The sequence below is a fragment of the Lissotriton vulgaris genome, chromosome 12 (assembly GCF_964263255.1).
Source record: "Lissotriton vulgaris chromosome 12, aLisVul1.2, whole genome shotgun sequence".
NCBI classification, from domain to species: domain Eukaryota; kingdom Metazoa; phylum Chordata; class Amphibia; order Caudata; family Salamandridae; genus Lissotriton; species Lissotriton vulgaris.
Window position 1 is genome coordinate 354,491,994 of NC_141700.1, and position 20,215 is coordinate 354,512,208.

The window sequence follows — 20,215 nt, forward strand, 5'->3', positions numbered from 1 at the left end:
TACCGCTTTTGACACGGTTTCGCGCGCGATACTGCTGCGTCGTCTGGGCGAAGCAGGTGTCTCTGGGCGGGCTTTGGACTGGTTCAGTTCATTCCTAGCGGATCGTACATTCCAGGTCACTACTCCTCCTTTTATATCTAAGCCCTATCCCATTGAGCAGGGAGTACCTCAGGGGTCGGCACTGAGCCCCACATTGTTCAGCCTGTATGTGCAGCCGCTGGCTGCGGTCGTCAAGCAATGGGGCCTGAATATGGTTTCCTATGCGGATGACAAGCAGCTGGCGGTAGCCCTTAGTGGGGATGCCGACTCCGAGGCCCCTAGGTTCAGGGAGGGTTTGATAGGAGTGGCTGGCTGGATGATGGCGAACTGTCTGCAGCTCAATGCTAAGAAGACTGAGGTTCTCATTGTGGGCAAGCACAGCAACCTCTGGGGTGATCAGTGGTGGCCCCCAGAGCTGGGCTCCACTCCCATCCCGGTGTCTGAGGTGAAAAACCTGGGCGTATGGTTAGATCCCGCCCTCAGTTTTTCTGTGCACACAAGAAAAGTAGCTGCCACCTGTTTTGGCATACTGTGTAAGCTTAGACCAGCCCTTAAATTTTTTGATGCTCCGACTCGTCAGCTGATTATTCAGGCACTATTCTCTCGCGATTAGATTATGCGAGTTCACTCCTGCTGGGAGCCAATCAGGCAGAAATTGTTTGGATGCAATGCGTTCAGAACGCCGCGGCTAGAGCTCTGATGGGTCTACCTAAATTTTGTTCTGTGAAGGCAGCCATCCATAAGCTTCACTGGCTTCCTATGGCCCAAAGGATTGAGTTTAAGACTCTTTGTCTTTCTTTTAAAATTCTTAAACTGTCATCCCCTCAGATGCTGGCACATCTTCTTACTCCTTACGTTCCCTCCCGTTCTCTAAGGTCATTGGGCCAAAATCTGGCCATTGTTCCATGCTTCAAACGCTGTCGTGCCGGAGGTCGGTCTTTCCGTTACCTCGCGACCAAGCGTTGGAATACCTTACCAGCTCACATTCCTGCCCTGGAGGATTTGTCAGCCTTTAGGAGGGCTATTAAAACATTCCTTTTCCCTCCCAGCGTTAGTTCTGTTGGACTTTCTGTAATGTTTGGTTTGTTATGTCTGGGCATTTTCCTTCTGCCTGTCAAAGCGCCGGGACGCCCCTTTGCTGGGGCAGCTGCGCGCTATAAAAAACACTATAACATAACATAACATGTATAAACTGACATGGCAATATTTCTTTTTCATACAGGGGCAATATACAAACTTTCACATTACAAGTGAAGTATATCTGTAACCTATCCGTTACTCTGTCTGAGGCCTTAGTCTGCATTTTAGCCTGAACCAGTCCCTTCACCCTGAGCAACACCCTTGTCACCGTGACCAATAGCCTGACACAGTGAGCTGTTGAATATCACGGTTTTCAATAAGATTATTCCCTTCTCCAAGCACTATTATTGTTCGGACTGTCCCATCCACCCAGATGTCAGCAAATATTATCCAAGTGTGTTTGCTTTGCTTTTTGCTCTGTGAGGAGCTCCAGCAAAATATTTGACACAGGTCTTGACCCCCGGCCCGTGGCAGCTGAAATTCGTCTTCGCAGGCCTCCCCTACCGACAGCTCAAAAGACGGCCCCACAGAGGTCTTCTACGAGCCCACAGCTCGTAGAAGACGTCATCAGTGACCAGAGGTGGGCCACTTCGTTCCGCACTGCCTCCCTCCACCTTCCGCCCGGCACCCTGCTCAAGAAGCCTCAAGTCACTACAGGCAGCATAACTGCTTGACCACCACCCATCAAGGGAATCAATTGGTGCCGGACTCGGAGAAACTCACCTGCTGTGTTGGTGGCAGACAGGGGGGGCTATGTCGACGGCCAGCGGGCTAGCCTAAGCCTAGGAATAACATTAAATTATCGCGGCCCACAATTAAATCCGGCGGTGGTCAAGACAATGCCTCTGCCCCTCGTCTCGTGATGCTTCAGTCACGCACACTTCTTGTAGGGCCCAATCTGCGCTGCGGGGGAACAACATCGGACGCCTGCACCCGGCCCGGGCCTAGAGAGGCGCGCAGTCTACACGGCGAAGGAGGAGACAGTGCGCACTACGCACAGGCTGCTCCGCCTCCTGAAACGTTAGGTTAGGTTGCACAGTGCACACACTGCACGGCGTCGGGCCAGTCAATCTGTGTCAATGTGTGTTGCTTGCTTAAATTGCTTTGCTTGTTTTCCTGGCTTCAGCCTGCTTGCGGTAACTCACGTCACTCATCACCAGTCACACTCACCACGACTCGGCCTGAAATCGGCCCCGGCGGCAGCCACAAAACTGGCCCCCTGTCGCAAAACCGGCCCCCATCCCATCCAAACCTACTGGGGGTTTGCCCGGTGCCCGAAAATACCAGTCCGGGCCTGCTTGGGCCTGCACGTTTGTTTGGACAACTTAAACTTTGTTTGGTGCTTAGACTGATTCTGAGCATATCCGCAGGTTATATTGGCATAGAAACCAGCTAGCTCACAGTGCCACCGTAGCCCCCTTAACCGTACCCGGAACAAATGGTTTTCTGGCAACCACGGAAAATGACAACACTGACCCCTCAGGGATCATGAAAACAGGTCAGAACCTTTTGCTCAGTCACTCGTTCTCAGAGAGATATACAGAGTATACACAGTGTGGCATTTTCAATATATTTATTGAACCAACGTTATTCTTATATTGAATACAAGGGTGCAACAATCAGAGGCAGAAGAAGGTAATTACAAACACCAAAAGAGTACATAGTAGATACACATGGTGCTAAAACGGTGTATATAGGCAGGCATATAAACAAAGCAGTAATCCGGCGTATTCCTATTATGTAAACCTTACTCTGAGTCTATCTAGAGTGTGTACAGATGTGAAGCCAAGAATCTCACAAAGGGACGATCCAACCCCATTACATGGAAGGAGAAAATGAAGGAACCCGGCTTGGTACCGAACTGGACACCCCTCACAAGATGTCAGACCGGTGCGTGGTGAAGTCGCAGCATACAGGGACCCTCGGTGTCAGCTGAAGTACCTCCTAAGCTAATCTATTGGGATGCTCATGATTTATAATAGAAATCAGCCTTGCGATGTACGTTGTAGATTAGCGATGTTATGGATGCATAGATAGGCCTGTCGCAACGTGGATGAAGATAGAACGACATTTGTACATAGTGCGCAAAGAGGCCTTGTACATGATGTTTGAGGCATCGTGATAATGTTGTGCGAAGCTAGATGTGTAGCCAAAGTAGTTTCAGAGAAACTAATGAATAATGAAGCGAAAAGCTGGTGATACATTTTAGTTTGAAAAACAGGCCAAATGGTTCCCACCACATGAAAAAGGCAGTTGTATATGTCTACCGAATGGTAGACGCAAAAATGATGTTGCTCGCGACCGCAGATAATGTTACCAGAGGTGCACCTTAAAGCAGGCGTATTCCATCCAGTTCCCATAGCAGCCACTGAGGGAGGGACTGCATCCTGTACGCGTATCCTATAGCCTGTGTGCATTTCACTCGGAGTCAAAACATCCCAGGGTAGCCCGAAGAATGCATTCATCAGCAGTGGAATACACAAGGGACAACAATACCAGTCGGCCTATAAGGGGTCTATTAGTACTTGAACGTCCAGTGGTGCAACTGATTGTGATCCTAAGCACAGATCCAAAACGCATTTGTGACTGCAAAGCAGGCAGTGGAATACAGGTTGTACGCAGTGAAGCCAAACAGGCCTGAAGGACAAGAACCAGTGCTAATTCAGTTCTCGAAACTGAGGTGTACTGAAGCATTGTACCATGCGCTCACAGCATTGCAGCACAAGCAGTGCTGTCTCCATTCCGGGTTGAACTGTGACGACCATTGCGGAGCATAAACATTTAAATCAGGATTCCCACCATAAGCAGCAAGCGGGAGACCTCCAAAAACGCTTCCCAACACGAAGTGCATAAAAGATGGTTTAACTCCAAAAATCGTCTAAAAGGTGTTAACCAGTCCAGAGTCTATACATTTAAAAAAATGCATTATCACCTTTGTATCAGACATATTAAAGATACGGGGAACCAGCTCCCCAAAATGCAGCAGGAAGTTAGTGTGGAGTATTGTCTGTATCTCAGACGAGGAACTTGCAACCTGGAGATCAAACGTCTCTCTGGCTGAAGTAAAGGCCACATCCTTTTGAAAAAGCATGGCTTTCAGTTTGCTTGGAGAATCAAAGCTTATGTTGGAAACTTTTATTGAAGGCCACAGCGTTGCATCCCTAACTGTGCGGGCAGGTGGAAACAATACTGGAGTACAACAAGTGACTATATAATTAACTATCACCAGATAAGAGATGCCCAGTTCCATTCCACAGCAACCTCGATAATTCAGCATTAAATAGCTCCCATCCAAGAGCAGCCTGAATACTGGCAGCCGGGGAACGCTTCAGATAACAAGACAAGTTCGCAACTGAAGCATTGCAAGCGCCATGAAGAGAAATGTCCTTGCAAACAAGGGCGCTACTTAAAGCATTCTCAAAGTAGGAACCACTAAGGAAAACTTCAGAGTCCCTATTCCTGCATCTAAACCTGAATGGTAACTCCCAGTACTCATGTACAGAACCTTCCCCTAGCGCTTCGTATCTGCCTACTTGCTTGGATTGGAGACAATATTGGAATTAGAAAGTCGCGACCAGCAGGGTGATGTAACCATGGATTATCCAGTCTGTGGATGGTGTCTGAGTCACGGTGAAAGTTAATTGGTCTAATTTTTCATTGTGCAACATGACATATTTTGCATTTCTGCATGCCATTACTATCTGACTATCCTTTAGATCATATTCAGAAAACAGACTAGTACTGTTGATGTAGCACCACGGCACGTGGCCAGAACCTAGTGTTCGTAACGCCCAGCTCAGTATTATGATGGACCGTAATTGTGACTGTCCATGCTGTAAAATAGACATGTCTTGCTGTATAATGTCCATTGCAGAAGACACTGTTGCCAGTGAATACATTCTGGATGATAAAGTGGTAATACCGTTGTCAACCACAGCCAAAGCCTTTTCTAAATTAACCCCGTTGATCTCACGCAATCTCTCAACAGCTTCCTGTTGAGAAATGTTCCACAGTTTGTTATATATTACGTACAAGAAGCACTTTTGACGAGGGTTCCGGGGACCGAACAAGAAATCATTGAGATCCATGTCATCAGAAATAAAGGACAAGTGCTACTTAACCCGAGAGAGTGTTGAGGTTTTTAGCCAATCAAGGCACAACTTCCCAAAACTCTATGATGCCACCCCCCTGTGAGTGTTCTATTTGTACATATCACTGATCCCGTCTATTAACTCTAAACCCTTTTGTGTTGCCCAGGAATCTAGATAGACACCTATTTGTGTCCACAGGTATCTAGTGTATCCTTAGTGTAGTGTGTGAAGTGCTGCGAGCTCTCAAAGTGTGAGAATGTGGGTATACAAGGTGTGTTGAATTCTTTCATCTTGGGTATTCTAAGAGAGGAAGTCTTTTGCACTGTTTTATTCAGGAAAAGTATCAGACATGGTATGAGGCATGCTCTAAATAAAGACCCCCGTTCCTTGAACCTGCCAGTCTGTACTCCTGACAGTTTTTGTGTCAATGGTGTCTTTCCAAAAGTTAAAACCCTATGCAGACTGTTGGGAAATAAAGGAAGCAGAGTATATCAGCTTGGCCTTTGTGTGCATATTTTTCTTTGCTGGTGTAGGAGCAAGCATATAATAATAAGAGGCTGGGTCTGATGTGTCAAAGCCAGAAAAATAAGCAAACCTCTGTAGAAATGTTTTTGAACTACCTTTTGGCGGTGCCGGGAAAGGTTCCCATTGTTTGTAATTGTTAACAGCATGTGGGATACTAGCTTTGTGTAAAAAAGTGATGACCATAATTTTGGATAACAAAACATGTCGCCAAAATTAGATGTACCATCATGCAATCCATCATTAGAAAATGCAGCTGATTGCTCTAGTTCTGCAAGCAAATTGTGCAGTTTCCATGTCCTGATTATCAGAGAAAGTACTAGAGGTGATGATATCATTTAACCCCTCCCATGCTCATGACAAGCTCAGCTCGTCATGAGCCACGGTGGCTGTGTACTCATCATAACGGCCACAATGCTAGCATGCAGGGCTAATTCCCCCACTTTGCTGAACATTCCACAGAAACAGGTGTGGCCGTGATGAGCTTAGCTCATCATGAGCACACGTGGCTCATGACGAGCTGAGCTCGTCACAAGCACGGGGGCGCTGTGCGCACCCCCCTCCCCCCAGCACAGCAGGGGAATAAGCCCCGCAGGCAAGGGGTTAAGGACATTTTAAACAAATACAGAATTTGTAAAAGTTCAGTAGGACCATATTCATCATAAGATACCATATCCCATACTATTCCTTCCGGAACTGGAACTGCTGTAATGTTCACCAGGGACAGGTCCCTTAGTTTATGGTGCGATCATGCATGCAGTGTCAGAACCAGGTTCAGAAGTTGTACTGCAGAGCGTCTGATAGATAGTGTCCATTTAGCAGTAAGAAAAAGTCAGTTACCAAATCAATCCAAAGGACCAGGAAAAGTAATCCAATTGTAATCTAGCGATGTATCCACGGACCAACAAAGTGTATATTTTTCAGCCAAAGCTAGAGAGTGTACATTCATAGCCTGAAAGGGAGAGGCGGTGGTGGCAGTTCGGGTTCACTTGAATCCGCTGAGAAGTCATCATAATGCACGAAGTAGCCAGCTGCCATCTGGTCTATTTTTTGCATCTCTGCAGGTTTTGTAGAACTGGGAGATGACTCGATCAGCGGCATATTCACATGGAAATCGTAAATTTTTCAAATTTAGATTTCTGTAAATATTGACCATACAGTTGTAGTTTAACAGGAAGTAGTATAACTTTATTGTTGTTTACAGCTTCTCTTTTGAGAGTGGAATCTTCTGTAGTTATTAAAGCTTCCATCTGAGCTTCCTGAACAGTAACGATTACCCAGGAGCCCACATGGCCTACTAATGAGAATCGGCCACATAGTGTGGTTGATCAGATCAATGGAGACAAATCTTTTGTCTCTGCGTCCGGCAAGGGGCGGAAGAATTACAGTTCTAGTACCTAAAACAGCCATGACAGATACAGGAGCTCTGTAAGATGGCCCAAATTCTTTCTTGTCCACAATTTTTCTCTGACTAGGTCCCCAATCTTCGGGACTGAGGCTGGTCTTGGTGGTACAACCTTCACTTATCCAATGGAAGTGCAACTTGGACGTTCCTTTGTGTGCCCCGGAATTCATTGAGTTCCCCTAAAACAGCCAAACATTCATTGTTGTCAAACAGTGTTTCCACATTTTCACATGGAACAGGAGTTTGTAAGGAGTACGACCCCACAGGGATTTTCTTTGCATGTTATTGAGTGCCTTCTGGACCCCACATAGGTGATTGACCTAACTGCCACCCCAGCCTAATACTCTTGCTGTTAAAGACTACCTTGGGTCATGGTTTTTCCTATTGATTACCAAACTTCCCTCCGGCTTGTAAGGGAAGGACTACCGCAAGATCACGCCCAAACTTCCCATGGCTTCTTTGTAAGCCCGAGAGCTACACACCGTGCCCTGGTCGGAATGTAGTGTGCCAATTGCATATGTCCAGATGAAGACTAGCAAATCCTTTATGAAATTTCGAGCTTCAGCCGAGCGCTGCGGCCAAACCTACAGGAATCTGGAGCATGAATCCACTGCCACCAAAATGTACTTGTAAGCCTCATCTGAGTATAAGGGGCCGCAGTGATCCAAATAAACATCTGGTAGAGGCTTGTCTGAGATTAATAGAGGTGTCTGTGGAGGACGTGGTATGGTGGAACCCTTCATCTCCAGGCAGATGTCACATTTGAGGACAAAGTCCTTGGTCTATTTTGTAAGACCAGGCCACCAATAGCGATGCTTCAGTAGTGAAACTATAGCAGCAACCCCCTGTGTGCTGACCCCAGACCCTCATGTCAGTGGATTCCTGCTGACGAGACCCACCAGTGATTGTGCTTTATTTTGTTTATTATTTTTTGTTTATTATCTCATTTCTTCTTTGAAGAATCAGTGTTTGCTTAGTTATCATTTTCAGAATTACTCTTAACCTGTGGTTTTCCAGGTCTGGCTCCCAAATTATCTCTAACTAGCATAGCATAGGTTTCTTCTAGAATTCTAGTTAATTCCTGCTCCTGCTGTGCAGAAGTGAACTCCCTCAGGTGTTGGTGTATAGCCAATACTGCTGCTCCCCCTTTTTTGTTACTTAACATAATGGTTCATACCGCTGTAAAATTGCCCATCAGTTGGGTCCCCAAGTCCAGGGCAGGTCCTACCCCGTACTTATTCTGTACTTGTTTCAGTACAGCATGCAAAACTTCCTTCTATTAGTGGGGTACCATGAGTTCTGGTGTAGACTGCAGAGAAAACTGTACCCCAAGTGGCACAATCTTCCACCAAGGGAGCAATTCCCATTGGCAAGCAAATTGTTAATATTCTGTGTTTATTCTGCAGTCCCATATGGGGAAAACCAACTTCAAACTGGCTTGTTTTCTGTGCTATCCATAACGGAATTTGCTCCCAACCGGTGGGAACTTTTCCCATAACGGCATTCAGTGTTTGAGGACCGATACCCGTAGCAGCCAAATGCGGTTGTGCAGCCTGAGCCGTCCGCGCAGGGTTAACTGTGAGTGTTTGCATAATGTATTGCATGAGGTTTCTGAAAATTTTGAATAGATCTTTATATAGTGCTGTTAATTTCTGCTGCATCTAAATCATTAAGATTAGGATGTGGTGGATAAGCAACTAGGACCAGCCAAGCAGCTCCTTTACTGAGCAGACAGAGTCTCACATTTTCTACAGTATGGGAAAGGGCGCCTTTAAACCAATTTATATGTGCTTGGAAAGTAACAGAATTTCTATGACCACATATAGAAAGTATTCCTCTGGTGTTTCATCTTCAATGTAAGTGTGAAAAATGTTGTGTTATTATAGGGCCTCTCAGTTGATTGTCATTAATGACTGGCTTAGTGGCGGGTGGGATGACCCAGCCTATTGCAGAGCACTAGACCTGCTGGGGCTAGGCAACATAATGGGTATATTGTACAGCGGGCCAGTCCCAGAATCTCTCCTAGATATACACAGGTGGTCTTCTTGTGCTGGAGAACTACACTTCGACTCAATGGCTGGGAACGTAAACTGATTCTGTTGAATCCCCTATTGAGGGGCAAGTAGTTGCACTATACTGCTGAATGGGAGGTATTCCAGAATTGGGACAATATAGGCATCACTGTCCCTGGGGCTGTATAGGCAGCGGGGCCTTATGTAGACATTCCAAGAGCTACAAACACACTATCAATCTGCCTGGAACCAATTTCATAAATGTCTGCAATTACGCCACACCCTCACAAACATCGGCTCAGACACTGATATCTTCAAGTTCAGCCCCCTCGAGGCCAAATTATTTGTGGCAAAGATTACTCGGGGTGCTATCTCCCAGGTTTACCACTCTCTAATCATTAATGCTCCAAGCCGGTTCGACACACTGAAACAGGTGGGAGGGGTGGGTCAGGAAAATAGATGACGCAGAATGGAGGGAAGCAAAGATGGTCCTCAGGTGCTGGTCATCTCCACATGCTTTAAAATGATCCAGATAAACTACCTTCACTTAACTTACATGACCCCTGTACGACTTAATCAAGCTTGTGGAATCCCCCAGGCCATGTGTTTCTGCTGTTCTGGACCTGATACAGAGTTTTACAAAGTGGTTTGGTCCCGACCCAGGATGGTTCGCTACTGGCAGAAGATAACACAGGAACTCTCATGGGTGCTGGACATACCCCTGGATCTTATCCCTAGAGTGACCCTAATGGGCTTACTGTATGATCTTGGTGGTCCACAGATGGGAAGGGCGCCCACTGGTGTCGCCTCTCTGGTTGCCAAGCTTGATATAGTCCAGAGATGGAATTCTTTGCAGACCCCCTCATTGGTGGAGTGGAAGGCAGGGGTGGACTGGTGTGCCAAACAAGAAAAACCTAACTATATTACACAAAGCTGCCCACAGAAGCATGGGGTGATATGGTGGAGACTGGTGGGAATACTGCGGTTCATATCTATTTGCAATGTGGTACTACCGGTGATAATGGTGCTATATATATTTTGATGTTTGGAAGGAAAAAAAAAGCTTATTTGAAAAAAAGGCTTGGTTTAGACATGGAATCATTGGAGATTTGAGACGTCTGCAAAGTAAATATTAAGAAAATATGTATGTTGAAAAGCCTGCGATTTCCTATGATATGAGATGGTCCTTAAAACACCATATGCCACAACATTTAATGGATGAAGTGGCATTCTCTCTTTCACAATTTAATCATAGATACTTGAAAAATAGTATACAAGTGAACAGAATAAAATAGAGGAACTTTTCTTACTTTCACAAGTTCTTGTTGTGGCCATATTTGAATGGGTTCCACTTGTTGTGGAGTCTGCGTTTGGATACCATATGTGTTTAGAAAAACTTGCAGGCTACAAAAAAAAATGCAGTACGTTATACAAAATCCATTGCACAACAGTACAAGCGTGTCCTTATGAAAACAGTTACTTTTATTATATAAGAATGACAATCTCAGCCTACTTGTCTCATTGATTGTTTGAGCTCACAGAAATAGATGCCAGTATTCCAGTGTTTAGCCAAATAATTACAGCTTGCAGACACGTTTCAATACAAAATATAAAATAAACCACCCACCAACCACTGCACTGTCAATTATCACATACACGTCTTCAACATATTTGCCTGTTACATCTGAGCAACCAAAGACAAAGGCTCAATATAGTAAATATGAAATGTCCAGCTTCACATGAAATTTTAGTCACAGAGGTGGACAAGGGCAGGGATCAAACTCTTTCAGTCCTTATTCAATGTTGGTCTCTGTGTGTACCTCTCTTATCACTAATGTTTGTTTTTCATCAGTAGGTTTCTTATCATTTATTCAGCAACATGTGGATTTTGGAACCATGTTTCCCTGATCTTTACAAATGTGCTTGTACTGCGACTGTTCTTACACATCTTAAAATTCTACTATTTATCCATTTCCACTTGCCACTGCACTTTGGGGCAATCTCAAGTCCAGCTACTTCAATTATATCTCTTTTTGACATCATGTATCCGTTAGAGTATATGTTTGCTTCTGTTCACCCCATATACCCAGAAAGACTAGCTTCTGGTCCAGGTCACCTTTCCAACTTACCACCCTTGAGGGGTTGTCAAGGACGTGTATTTAAAATCCATTAAGGGCAGGATTTCTGCACCATCCTGGATAGTTGGATTGCACTATCCTGCATCCCAGATGGACCAATAGCCAAACGTGATGGCTGTTCTTGAAGTGCTTCGCTACCAAAAGATGCACTGTTTTTTCACCTCTACGTTTTCAAAATAAGGCTTCTGGAATCTGAGTGGGTATGTTTTTGAGAACATATAAATGTCTTGTGAGTGTGAACATGTTATCCATAGCTGCCAGTTCCAGAAAGGGAAATGGAAGATTGGCCCAATGGTTTCTCTCAGATGCGAACTGAAAACAAAATTAAAACCTGTGATAGATTCTGTCGTAAACACCTTTTAATTGAGCTTTGTCATCTGTTTTGGTACTGGAAAAAAAGTAGTTATTTGGGTTGAACTTTTTGAACTGATTCATTTAATTTTGATTTGTTTCATTACCGTATATGCGAGCCAAATAACTACTGAATTATTGAAGATATGAACACCGCTTAAAAACAAAGTTACTTACCTTTGGTAAAATTCTTTCTGGCGGACACCCTAACAACAGATTCCTCACCTTCTAAATTTCCCCAGTTACTAATCTGGATTTGAAAACTTGTTAGCGATTTTTCCCATGTGCCGAAAGATGGCACCATCGGACTCTGAGGCAGCTTCATGCCACCTCCACAAGTGACACTGCGGGCCGTATAAAGGTGCCAACCCTGCGCACTGACATCAGCTGAAGTCAGTTTAGAAGAAAGCATACTTCACACTTAGACATGGAATGTCAGTGATAGATTGAGACAGAGTGCATCATCAAACAGAACCTTATCAACATCTGGAAGAACGCTCCACAGAACAGGAAGAATTGAGGACAATGAGGAATATGCAGTTAGATAGAGTAACCACTTCAGACTCCTCACCTTTGCAGTAGATCCCAAAGCAGTTCCTTCCATAAGGTTGGAGTGCCTCATGACAGGACTTCATACCAAGAAATACTATAGGACAGAGCAGGTAAAAGTCGGCACCCGACGGACCTAAGAGGTAAGACAGCAGGTGTGGACGGACATCCACATAGTCACCTGGCAGATGTCCAACAGTGAGCATCCCTGGCCAAGGCTGCAATGGAGGCCATATGTTAGCGGGCCTGGCTTTGCTGTAGCTCCCGCTTTATTCTACAATTGACACTGGACACCATCATCACTGTGCCCTCCTCAGTCCCCACCTGCACCATCCAAGGACACCCAATCGATATCAGAGACCTCTGGGGTGCAAAAACTGCAGGTTTACCTACTGGAGCTTGGCCTGCCTAAACCAACTGTTTTGCCGAGGCTCCATCTCCCAAGACCCTTCTCTCGACACCAGCCCCACTGCCTGCTTTACTGAAGGATGTAAACGCTAGGAGTTAACTATACCACCAGGACCAATTTGGTTCTTGTATCTGATCCACGTTCCATCGCTGTTGGCCTTAACTTGCACCTAGGTACTAGTCAAGTCTGACCAAATGACTGTGGTTGCCATTTAATGTTTTTTGGTGCTATTTTCATTTTAAACTTTAACAATTCATATCTCCTATACCCCCTCTAGTATTATACCTTTAAGTGGGATTTTTATTGTGTTGTGTTTTCAACTTTCTAACTTTTTTTGGTACTTCAAAATGCTTTACACATTTTCGTGAGGTAAACCGGTTTTCTCTGTCCATAGCTATCAATGGTTAAGCTATAGTTTACACTACTGAAACATTTACTGGACCTAACAAAAATAGTGACGTTGTTACTTGTGGTAGACTACCATCCACCCCAACTATTAATAATTTTCTCACACCTTAGCTATGGAAGAATGATCCTGAAGGCTCTTACTTGGTTTCTTCTTGGCAAAGACATACCACAATTTTATGTAAAGAATAATCCATCTGGATAATGCCTCTTTCTTGGCTGCCTTTCTTAACACAGGTGAGCGGAACAAAAAGCTAGTCATCAACCTGATTCTCCTTAGGCCAATCAATATAAAAATAAGTCCCCTCTTGGGGTAAAAAAAATATAGCCTCCACTTTTCCTTAGAGTGATATGGTGGAGAGAAGAAAGGAGGGAGCAAGGTGGACTGCCCTATATTGAAACCTGACACTACCTTTGGCAGAAAGGCTGCCTTAATCCCAGGCACAGCTTGTCTAGAAAGAAGGGGGAATATAGTCGTCGTACTGACAGGGCTTGCTGTTCACGGACACAGCCTGCTGAAGTTATTGCTATGGAGTAGACCATCTTAGATCCTCAAAGTAACCTCAAAGAGCAGATGTGCATAAGCTCATAGGGCTTAACTAATATATGGTTGAAATACGGCAAAATAAAAGTCGTGGGAACATACATAGATGGCATTAATTAAACAACTGCACCACAACTGGTGGATTAAACAGAGAAGGCTGATCAGGTTAAAGTAGAAAGGCTGAGATGGTAGACTAGCAACCTTAGTGCCTACAGCAAAGCGTTGCCAGGCCAAAGACAAGACAAACAGAAGAATATCAGAAAGCTAAACATGCAGCTGATCAACCGGATGGTACTCATACCAGGCTACAAACTTTAACGATCACCCACAATACAATGAACCCTAATGGATAGACGGCAAACAGTCAAGATGGAATCCACAACTTCCACCATCAAAACAAATCTGCTCAGCTGGTTCTGTCAATCTCTATGCAAAGACGTGTAGGTTGTGTGGGCTCAGGTGTCGAACCCTGTCATGTTGTAGGGAGAAAAGGTCCTCCTGAAGAGTTATACACAGAGGGGACAGATGCTCAGATTCAATAGGTTGTGGTGCCAGACCCGTCAAGCCCAGTCCAAGGCTATCAGGATGAACTGAGCCCATTCCCTTAGGACCTTCTTCAGAATTAATGCATAAAGGAGAAAAGAATTGCAGGGAGCAGAACGCTTCTCCCAGAGAAACCAGAGGTAGAATATGTACAGTGCAAAAGGCTAAATAATGAGCGTTCTCTGTGATAGGGAAACGCTCTACCCAAGGCACACCCCACACTGGGAAAATAATACTTGAACTACCTCCTGAAATAAATTTAACTTGTGGTTGGCTAGCCGTGGCCTACTAAGCTCATCTAGCCTGTTGTTCAGGAATCCTATCAAGATGTTAACACAGCTAAGGACAAGCCCATATGGTTCAGCTAGCTCTATAGCCTCTGCATCTCTTGGCAGAGAGCACACACATCCACATCACCTCGTTTGCTGCAATATTACATGGTGGTCATGCTGTCAGTAAAATGTTAAAAAGTGCTACTCTTTAAAAGAGGACAAAATTCCTTGAGAGTCTGCTGGATAGTGCTCCAGTGGAAACCAGAGGCACCTAATCTCTACCTCATCCAGGCAGCCACCCCAGCCCAGAGCTGATGCTTTTATCACCACTATGAGCCCTGGATGGGGCAGGGAGAAGTCTTGCCCAAGTCAAGTTAATATCCTTCATCTACCATTGAAGGTCTCGGGCCACTTTGAACGACACATGGATGTTTTCTGAGAGGCACCTCCAGTGCTCCGCCCATTGAAGTCAGATGTTCCAGTTCAGAGCCCGCATATGCCAAGGGCATGGGGCACCAGCAGGCAACATCAGACCAGGAGTCTAAGAAGCCTCAGAATCGTTCATGTCAGAACCCTGGAATGACTGAGAAAAGCAAGGACCCCCTGGGTAGTGTAACTCTATAGACTCCTAGGGCAGGGTAGCAACAGGTGTGAAAAAATCCTAGGACGTCTAGGTATGACAGTGTACATTGAAGTATAGCCAGCTAATGAGAAGGAACAATGGAAGTGGAGTAACAACGTTATTTAAAAAACATATTTTTATTTGTTATATATTAAAAACCATGTTGAAACTAATCAAATGAATAAGTAAAAAATGTCTATAACAACATTACATACAAAAATCATAAAAGGTTACACGTAAGTTGAATAATATATACAATAAACCAATAAAATGACAACATATACAGTTAATCAAAAAGATGGAACAAGCATAAAAAACTCAGCATAAAAAACTCGACGCGCGTTTCGGCAGGGGACCGCCTTCTTCAGGAGACACAATTTACTTCAACAGTAAGACTCTATCCATGCAGCAAAAAACATCGTAGGTGACTCTTCATTTATTCAGTATAGTATGGTAAACTGATGCCTTATATTTCCACATGCGATGTTAGAGTTATAGATGAGAATATCCTAGATGAGATTGTCCCTTATCAATGGGTATAGAGAATACACTGCAGCAAAAACGCTACATAAGCTGATAGAGTTAATGCTTGAGGCAAAGTTGCTTTAAATGGCGCTCTTGTTCGTCATTCACAGACTGATAAAAAAATGGGTTCTTGGTTTAAAATGAAGCAGCGTTTGGATAGAACATACTTCAAAAAGGTCGATAGGGGAGGGCGCCTCACGTTGTTTGTTAAAATAGAAAGATCGAGAAACGAAGGATTCTTTGTGGACAGCACGATGTAGCTGCTCCGTGTTCAGGCGTATGGGAAATCGTCCTCCTCCTCCCGGATACAAAGAATACTTTGTATCCGGGAGGAGGAGGACGATTTCCCATACGCCTGAACACGGAGCAGCTACATCGTGCTGTCCACAAAGAATCCTTCGTTTCTCGATCTTTCTATTTTAACAAACAACGTGAGGCGCCCTCCCCTATCGACCTTTTTGAAGTATGTTCTATCCAAACGCTGCTTCATTTTAAACCAAGAACCCATTTTTTTATCAGTCTGTGAATGACGAACAAGAGCGCCATTTAAAGCAACTTTGCCTCAAGCATTAACTCTATCAGCTTATGTAGCGTTTTTGCTGCAGTGTATTCTCTATACCCATTGATAAGGGACAATCTCATCTAGGATATTCTCATCTATAACTCTAACATCGCATGTGGAAATATAAGGCATCAGTTTACCATACTATACTGAATAAATGAAGAGTCACCTACGATGTTTTTTGCTGCATGGATAGAGTCTTACTGTTGAAGTAAATTGTGTCTCCTGAAGAAGGCGGTCCCCTGCCGAAACGCGCGTCGAGTTTTTTATGCTGAGTTTTTTATGCTTGTTCCATCTTTTTGATTAACTGTATATGTTGTCATTTTATTGGTTTATTGTATATATTATTCAACTTACGTGTAACCTTTTATGATTTTTGTATGTAATGTTGTTATAGACATTTTTTACTTATTCATTTGATTAGTTTCAACATGGTTTTTAATATATAACAAATAAAAATATGTTTTTTAAATAACGTTGTTACTCCACTTCCATTGTTCCTTCTCATTAGCTGGCTATACTTCAATGTACACTGTCATACCTAGACGTCCTAGGATTTTTTCACACCTAGAACCCTGGAATGAACCTGAAACATTGGGATTATATCCTGAATGTCCCAGACTCCCCACGGCAGCGGAAAGGCCTTGAATGTCACCATGGCCAGAATAGCCCCTGGAAAGGGAATCTTCTGCAATGGTCAAAGGTGGAGAACCCCAGGGAAGATACTAGCAACATGGTAATCTGCATGTGGCCCCCACCAGACTGTGGCAAACCTTGTTTCAACAGCCAGTCATGGTGATATAGGGACATTTGTACCCGACCTGCAAATATGTGCAACAACCACTACTATCCCCTGCATGAATACCCAGAGGGCAGAAGTGAGGTCGAAAGGCAGGATGGTGAATGAGAAATGTTACAACACAAGGTGAATTAAATACAAGGGGAACCGCTGGATGAGGAAATTAAAGTATACGCTCCTCAAATCCAAAAACATCAAACAATTTGTAGGTTTTAAGGTGGATTTAACCTGAGCTAGGGTCAGCATACTGAATTTGTCCTCCTGAAGGAAGGTGATCAAAAACTGAAAGTCCAAAATCGACCTGAGCCCACAGTATTTCTTAAACACTGAGAAATAAAAGGAGTATCCTTTGCCTCTCTCCTTTCATATATGATTATCTCTACAGCCTCTGTGACCAGCAATGTCTGAGATCATCTGGCAAGGATGGAGACATGTTCTGCCCAAGTCTGATCTAAATTAGGATGAATTGTGGGAGGAGGGGGCAGAAATTGATGAGAGTAACCTCAGAAAGCAACCTTGAGGACCCATTGTTCAAAGGCTATTGCTTATCAGCTGGTCAGGTAAAAGTATTCTGCCCAGGACTGGCCACAGGTGAATCATAAAAAATAAATGTTGGTGGTGGCAGGGGAAGGGAAAGATGAGGAATGGCCAGGTTGTTAGTGGTCCTGTTCTCTGCCACCAACACACCACTTGAAGACTTGAAAGTTTTGAACAGGTTGAGAGATGGCTGCCTCTGATAGTAAGCTAAGCCCTGGGAGTAACCCTTAAATTCCTGGAGTTGTTAATGGAACTGTGGGGGGTCGCAGGGAGCAAGGCCAAGGAGGGGCTGCTGCATGATCTACCTCAAACCGCCCCAAAGCTCAATCAGTCTTGTCTCCAAACAGCACGTTACCATCTCAAAACATATCATTAAGGGATGCCCATATATCCCTGGAGAACCCAGTATCACACATCCAGGCATGACAGAGAATCACTAGGTTAGTGCTCAAAATAGCTTGCCCAGTTGGTGGTGTCCAGACATGACCATGAAATGTACTTGGTTACTTCTGTCTGTCACAGACCCTTATTTCCTGAACACCTATTGGACTGCAGTCAAGATTCCACTTACCACATCCCAGAGGGTATCAGTATGTCCCCCCCCAACAAGCAGGCAGCATTCTGAAATTGCAATGCCTAATTGGCAGAAGGAACATCCTCTTGTCAAGTACATCAATGCATTTCCATTCTCGGTCAAGTTTGGCCACAGGAAAGGCATTCACTTTGCTGGCTGAAGCCGAAACCACAAGGTTTTCTGGTATGGGGGTGTTGTGCCACAAAGGCCAAACCACCCAGAGCCCACCTATGTTGTCTAATGATGGGACATCTTACTGTCAGTGCCAAACATGATTTTAAGCAGGTCACCATCAGGGCCTGTGTGAAAGCCTCAACGAAAGGTAGCAAAGACGCTGAAGTTGAATGGTGAGGCTGCAAGATTTCTATAAGCAAATTTGCCTTAGTTTTCACAGTGGACATCTGTACTTCCAACACCTCTATTCCCCTATGACCACTACTACAAAAAAGCAGTTTCCTCAGTGGGCGACCCTAATGGGAGTCCACTTCTATCGGGGATCGCTGTTGAGCTATCAAGCAATCTAACATTTTGAAGCTAGCATCAGTGTAGTGAGGGGGGTAACACATTGTCGGCCTCCTCCTCATCACCATCCTCTGGAACATTCTGAAGTCCCCATTTGACATCATAGTCTGATCTGAACTAAGCCTGAAGGTTACCAAAAATACTAGTGATTTGACAAAGGCACTGCAGGAAAATCCTCCCAGATAATAAGTAGTGGTTTAATGACCTCATAATAAGACAATGGCTGAGATGTAGCTGAGCTCAACTCTCAAGCGGAGGTCAACTTTGAACCGGACGGCAACCACAAGGCCTTCTGCTAAGTAGTGGAGGTCTAACTCAGTAGGGTGAGCCCAGGTAAAGGCTTAACTGAGCCAGTCAGTGCCAGAGAAGACCCTGTCAAAGTAAGTCAAACTGGGGGCCCAGGCAGAAACATGGGGCCTGAAGGTCTCCAGTCTCCAGGGGTACCCAGAAAAGCCTGAAGGAGCTGCAGAATTGATTCCTTGAATGCTTCTAGCTAATGGGGATTCAGAAATGGCTCTGGAAATTCGGAGCACATTGGTTCCAATTGTGGAATGGGGTCCAAGTTAGACAACTGGTGTGGAGTTGTGACTTTTGAGACTCGTCTGTGCTATCTCTCCCAAGAGTAGGAGCGACAAGTAGCAAGTTTCCATCTGGACTGCTTGTGTTTGTGTCACCATTTGTCCTTCAGCTTCATCTTTGACTTTCTGAGGATGGAGACTTGGAACAACTCCAGTAGTTCGAGCGGGAACAAGCCTACAATTTGGCCAGCCTCGATTTTTGTGCTTGGCAATTTTTACCTTCCCCTCTCGATCACTGGTTGCCTCCAGAATCATCAGGAAGCATGACATAAAAGTATGTTCAGATCCGAGACACCAAAGGCAGACTGTATTATTGGGCTTGTATCTGCAAAACTGTTAGTCAGAATGTATAGCCTTCCTACATTCTAGGTTCTATGTTCTCGAGTATTGATAATGTGTTTGGGTTGTTGTAAGGCTTTCAGCTTGAGAGAAGTCCAGCTGTTCCTTGTACATGTTGGGGTAGATTAAATCAAGGAAGATCCTCCTTCATGTATATTCTTTCTGTGGATTACTACTACACAGATGTCATGCAGGTCTGAATCCAAGATCTGTTTCATACAGGTGTGGCACAGCTTGGCATCTGTAGTCTTCAGAGGAAACATGCCCCTAACATACTATAACTTTGAAAGCAGTTTTGGAAGTTGTTGAAGCACCTGCAATAAAGTGATTGGCTTTTTGCATACATGGTTTTGACTGTGTGTTGATGATGTGAGAAAGTATTATGAAATTCAGGAATATTCTGAGAATTTGTACAACCAGGAAAGCATGCAGTAATGGTCTTCGGGGTTAAACTCTCAGGGGAAAAGAAGTGACATGCCCTTTGGGGACCCAAAGGCTTAGTGAGTTAGCACTAGACTTGTATGAGACACCAGCAAGCAGATTTCCAGAGGCTCTTCGGGCATCTGACAAACTCTGCAGTGCAGGCGGGGGTGGGAATTGTACAGTAATCATCTGGAACCTGAATCCAGACAGGTATTACCTGGGTGAATGTGGAGGGTCACTACTGTAGTGTCATGCATTTCTACATGGTTGCCCAGGTGCACACTATAACATACCCCTGCCTAGAATTTGTATATGGTTTAGGACCTAGAAGCACTTAGGCAAATTCTGCTTATTTTCATTACATTTATATTGAT

General features: G+C 44.5%; 1 protein-coding gene across 7 annotated transcripts in view; it reads right to left on the reverse strand.

The window, feature by feature from the left end:
- Positions 1-20,215, reverse strand: part of PHKB (phosphorylase kinase regulatory subunit beta) — a 1,358,073-nt gene that overhangs the window by 349,937 nt on the left and 987,921 nt on the right. For all 7 annotated transcript variants that reach the window (XM_086945119.1, XM_086945122.1, XM_086945118.1 and 4 more), the window contains one exon: positions 10,460-10,553. In XM_086945119.1, the coding sequence (XP_086801245.1) occupies positions 10,460-10,553 (94 nt within the window). The remainder of the gene's footprint in view (positions 1-10,459; positions 10,554-20,215) is intronic.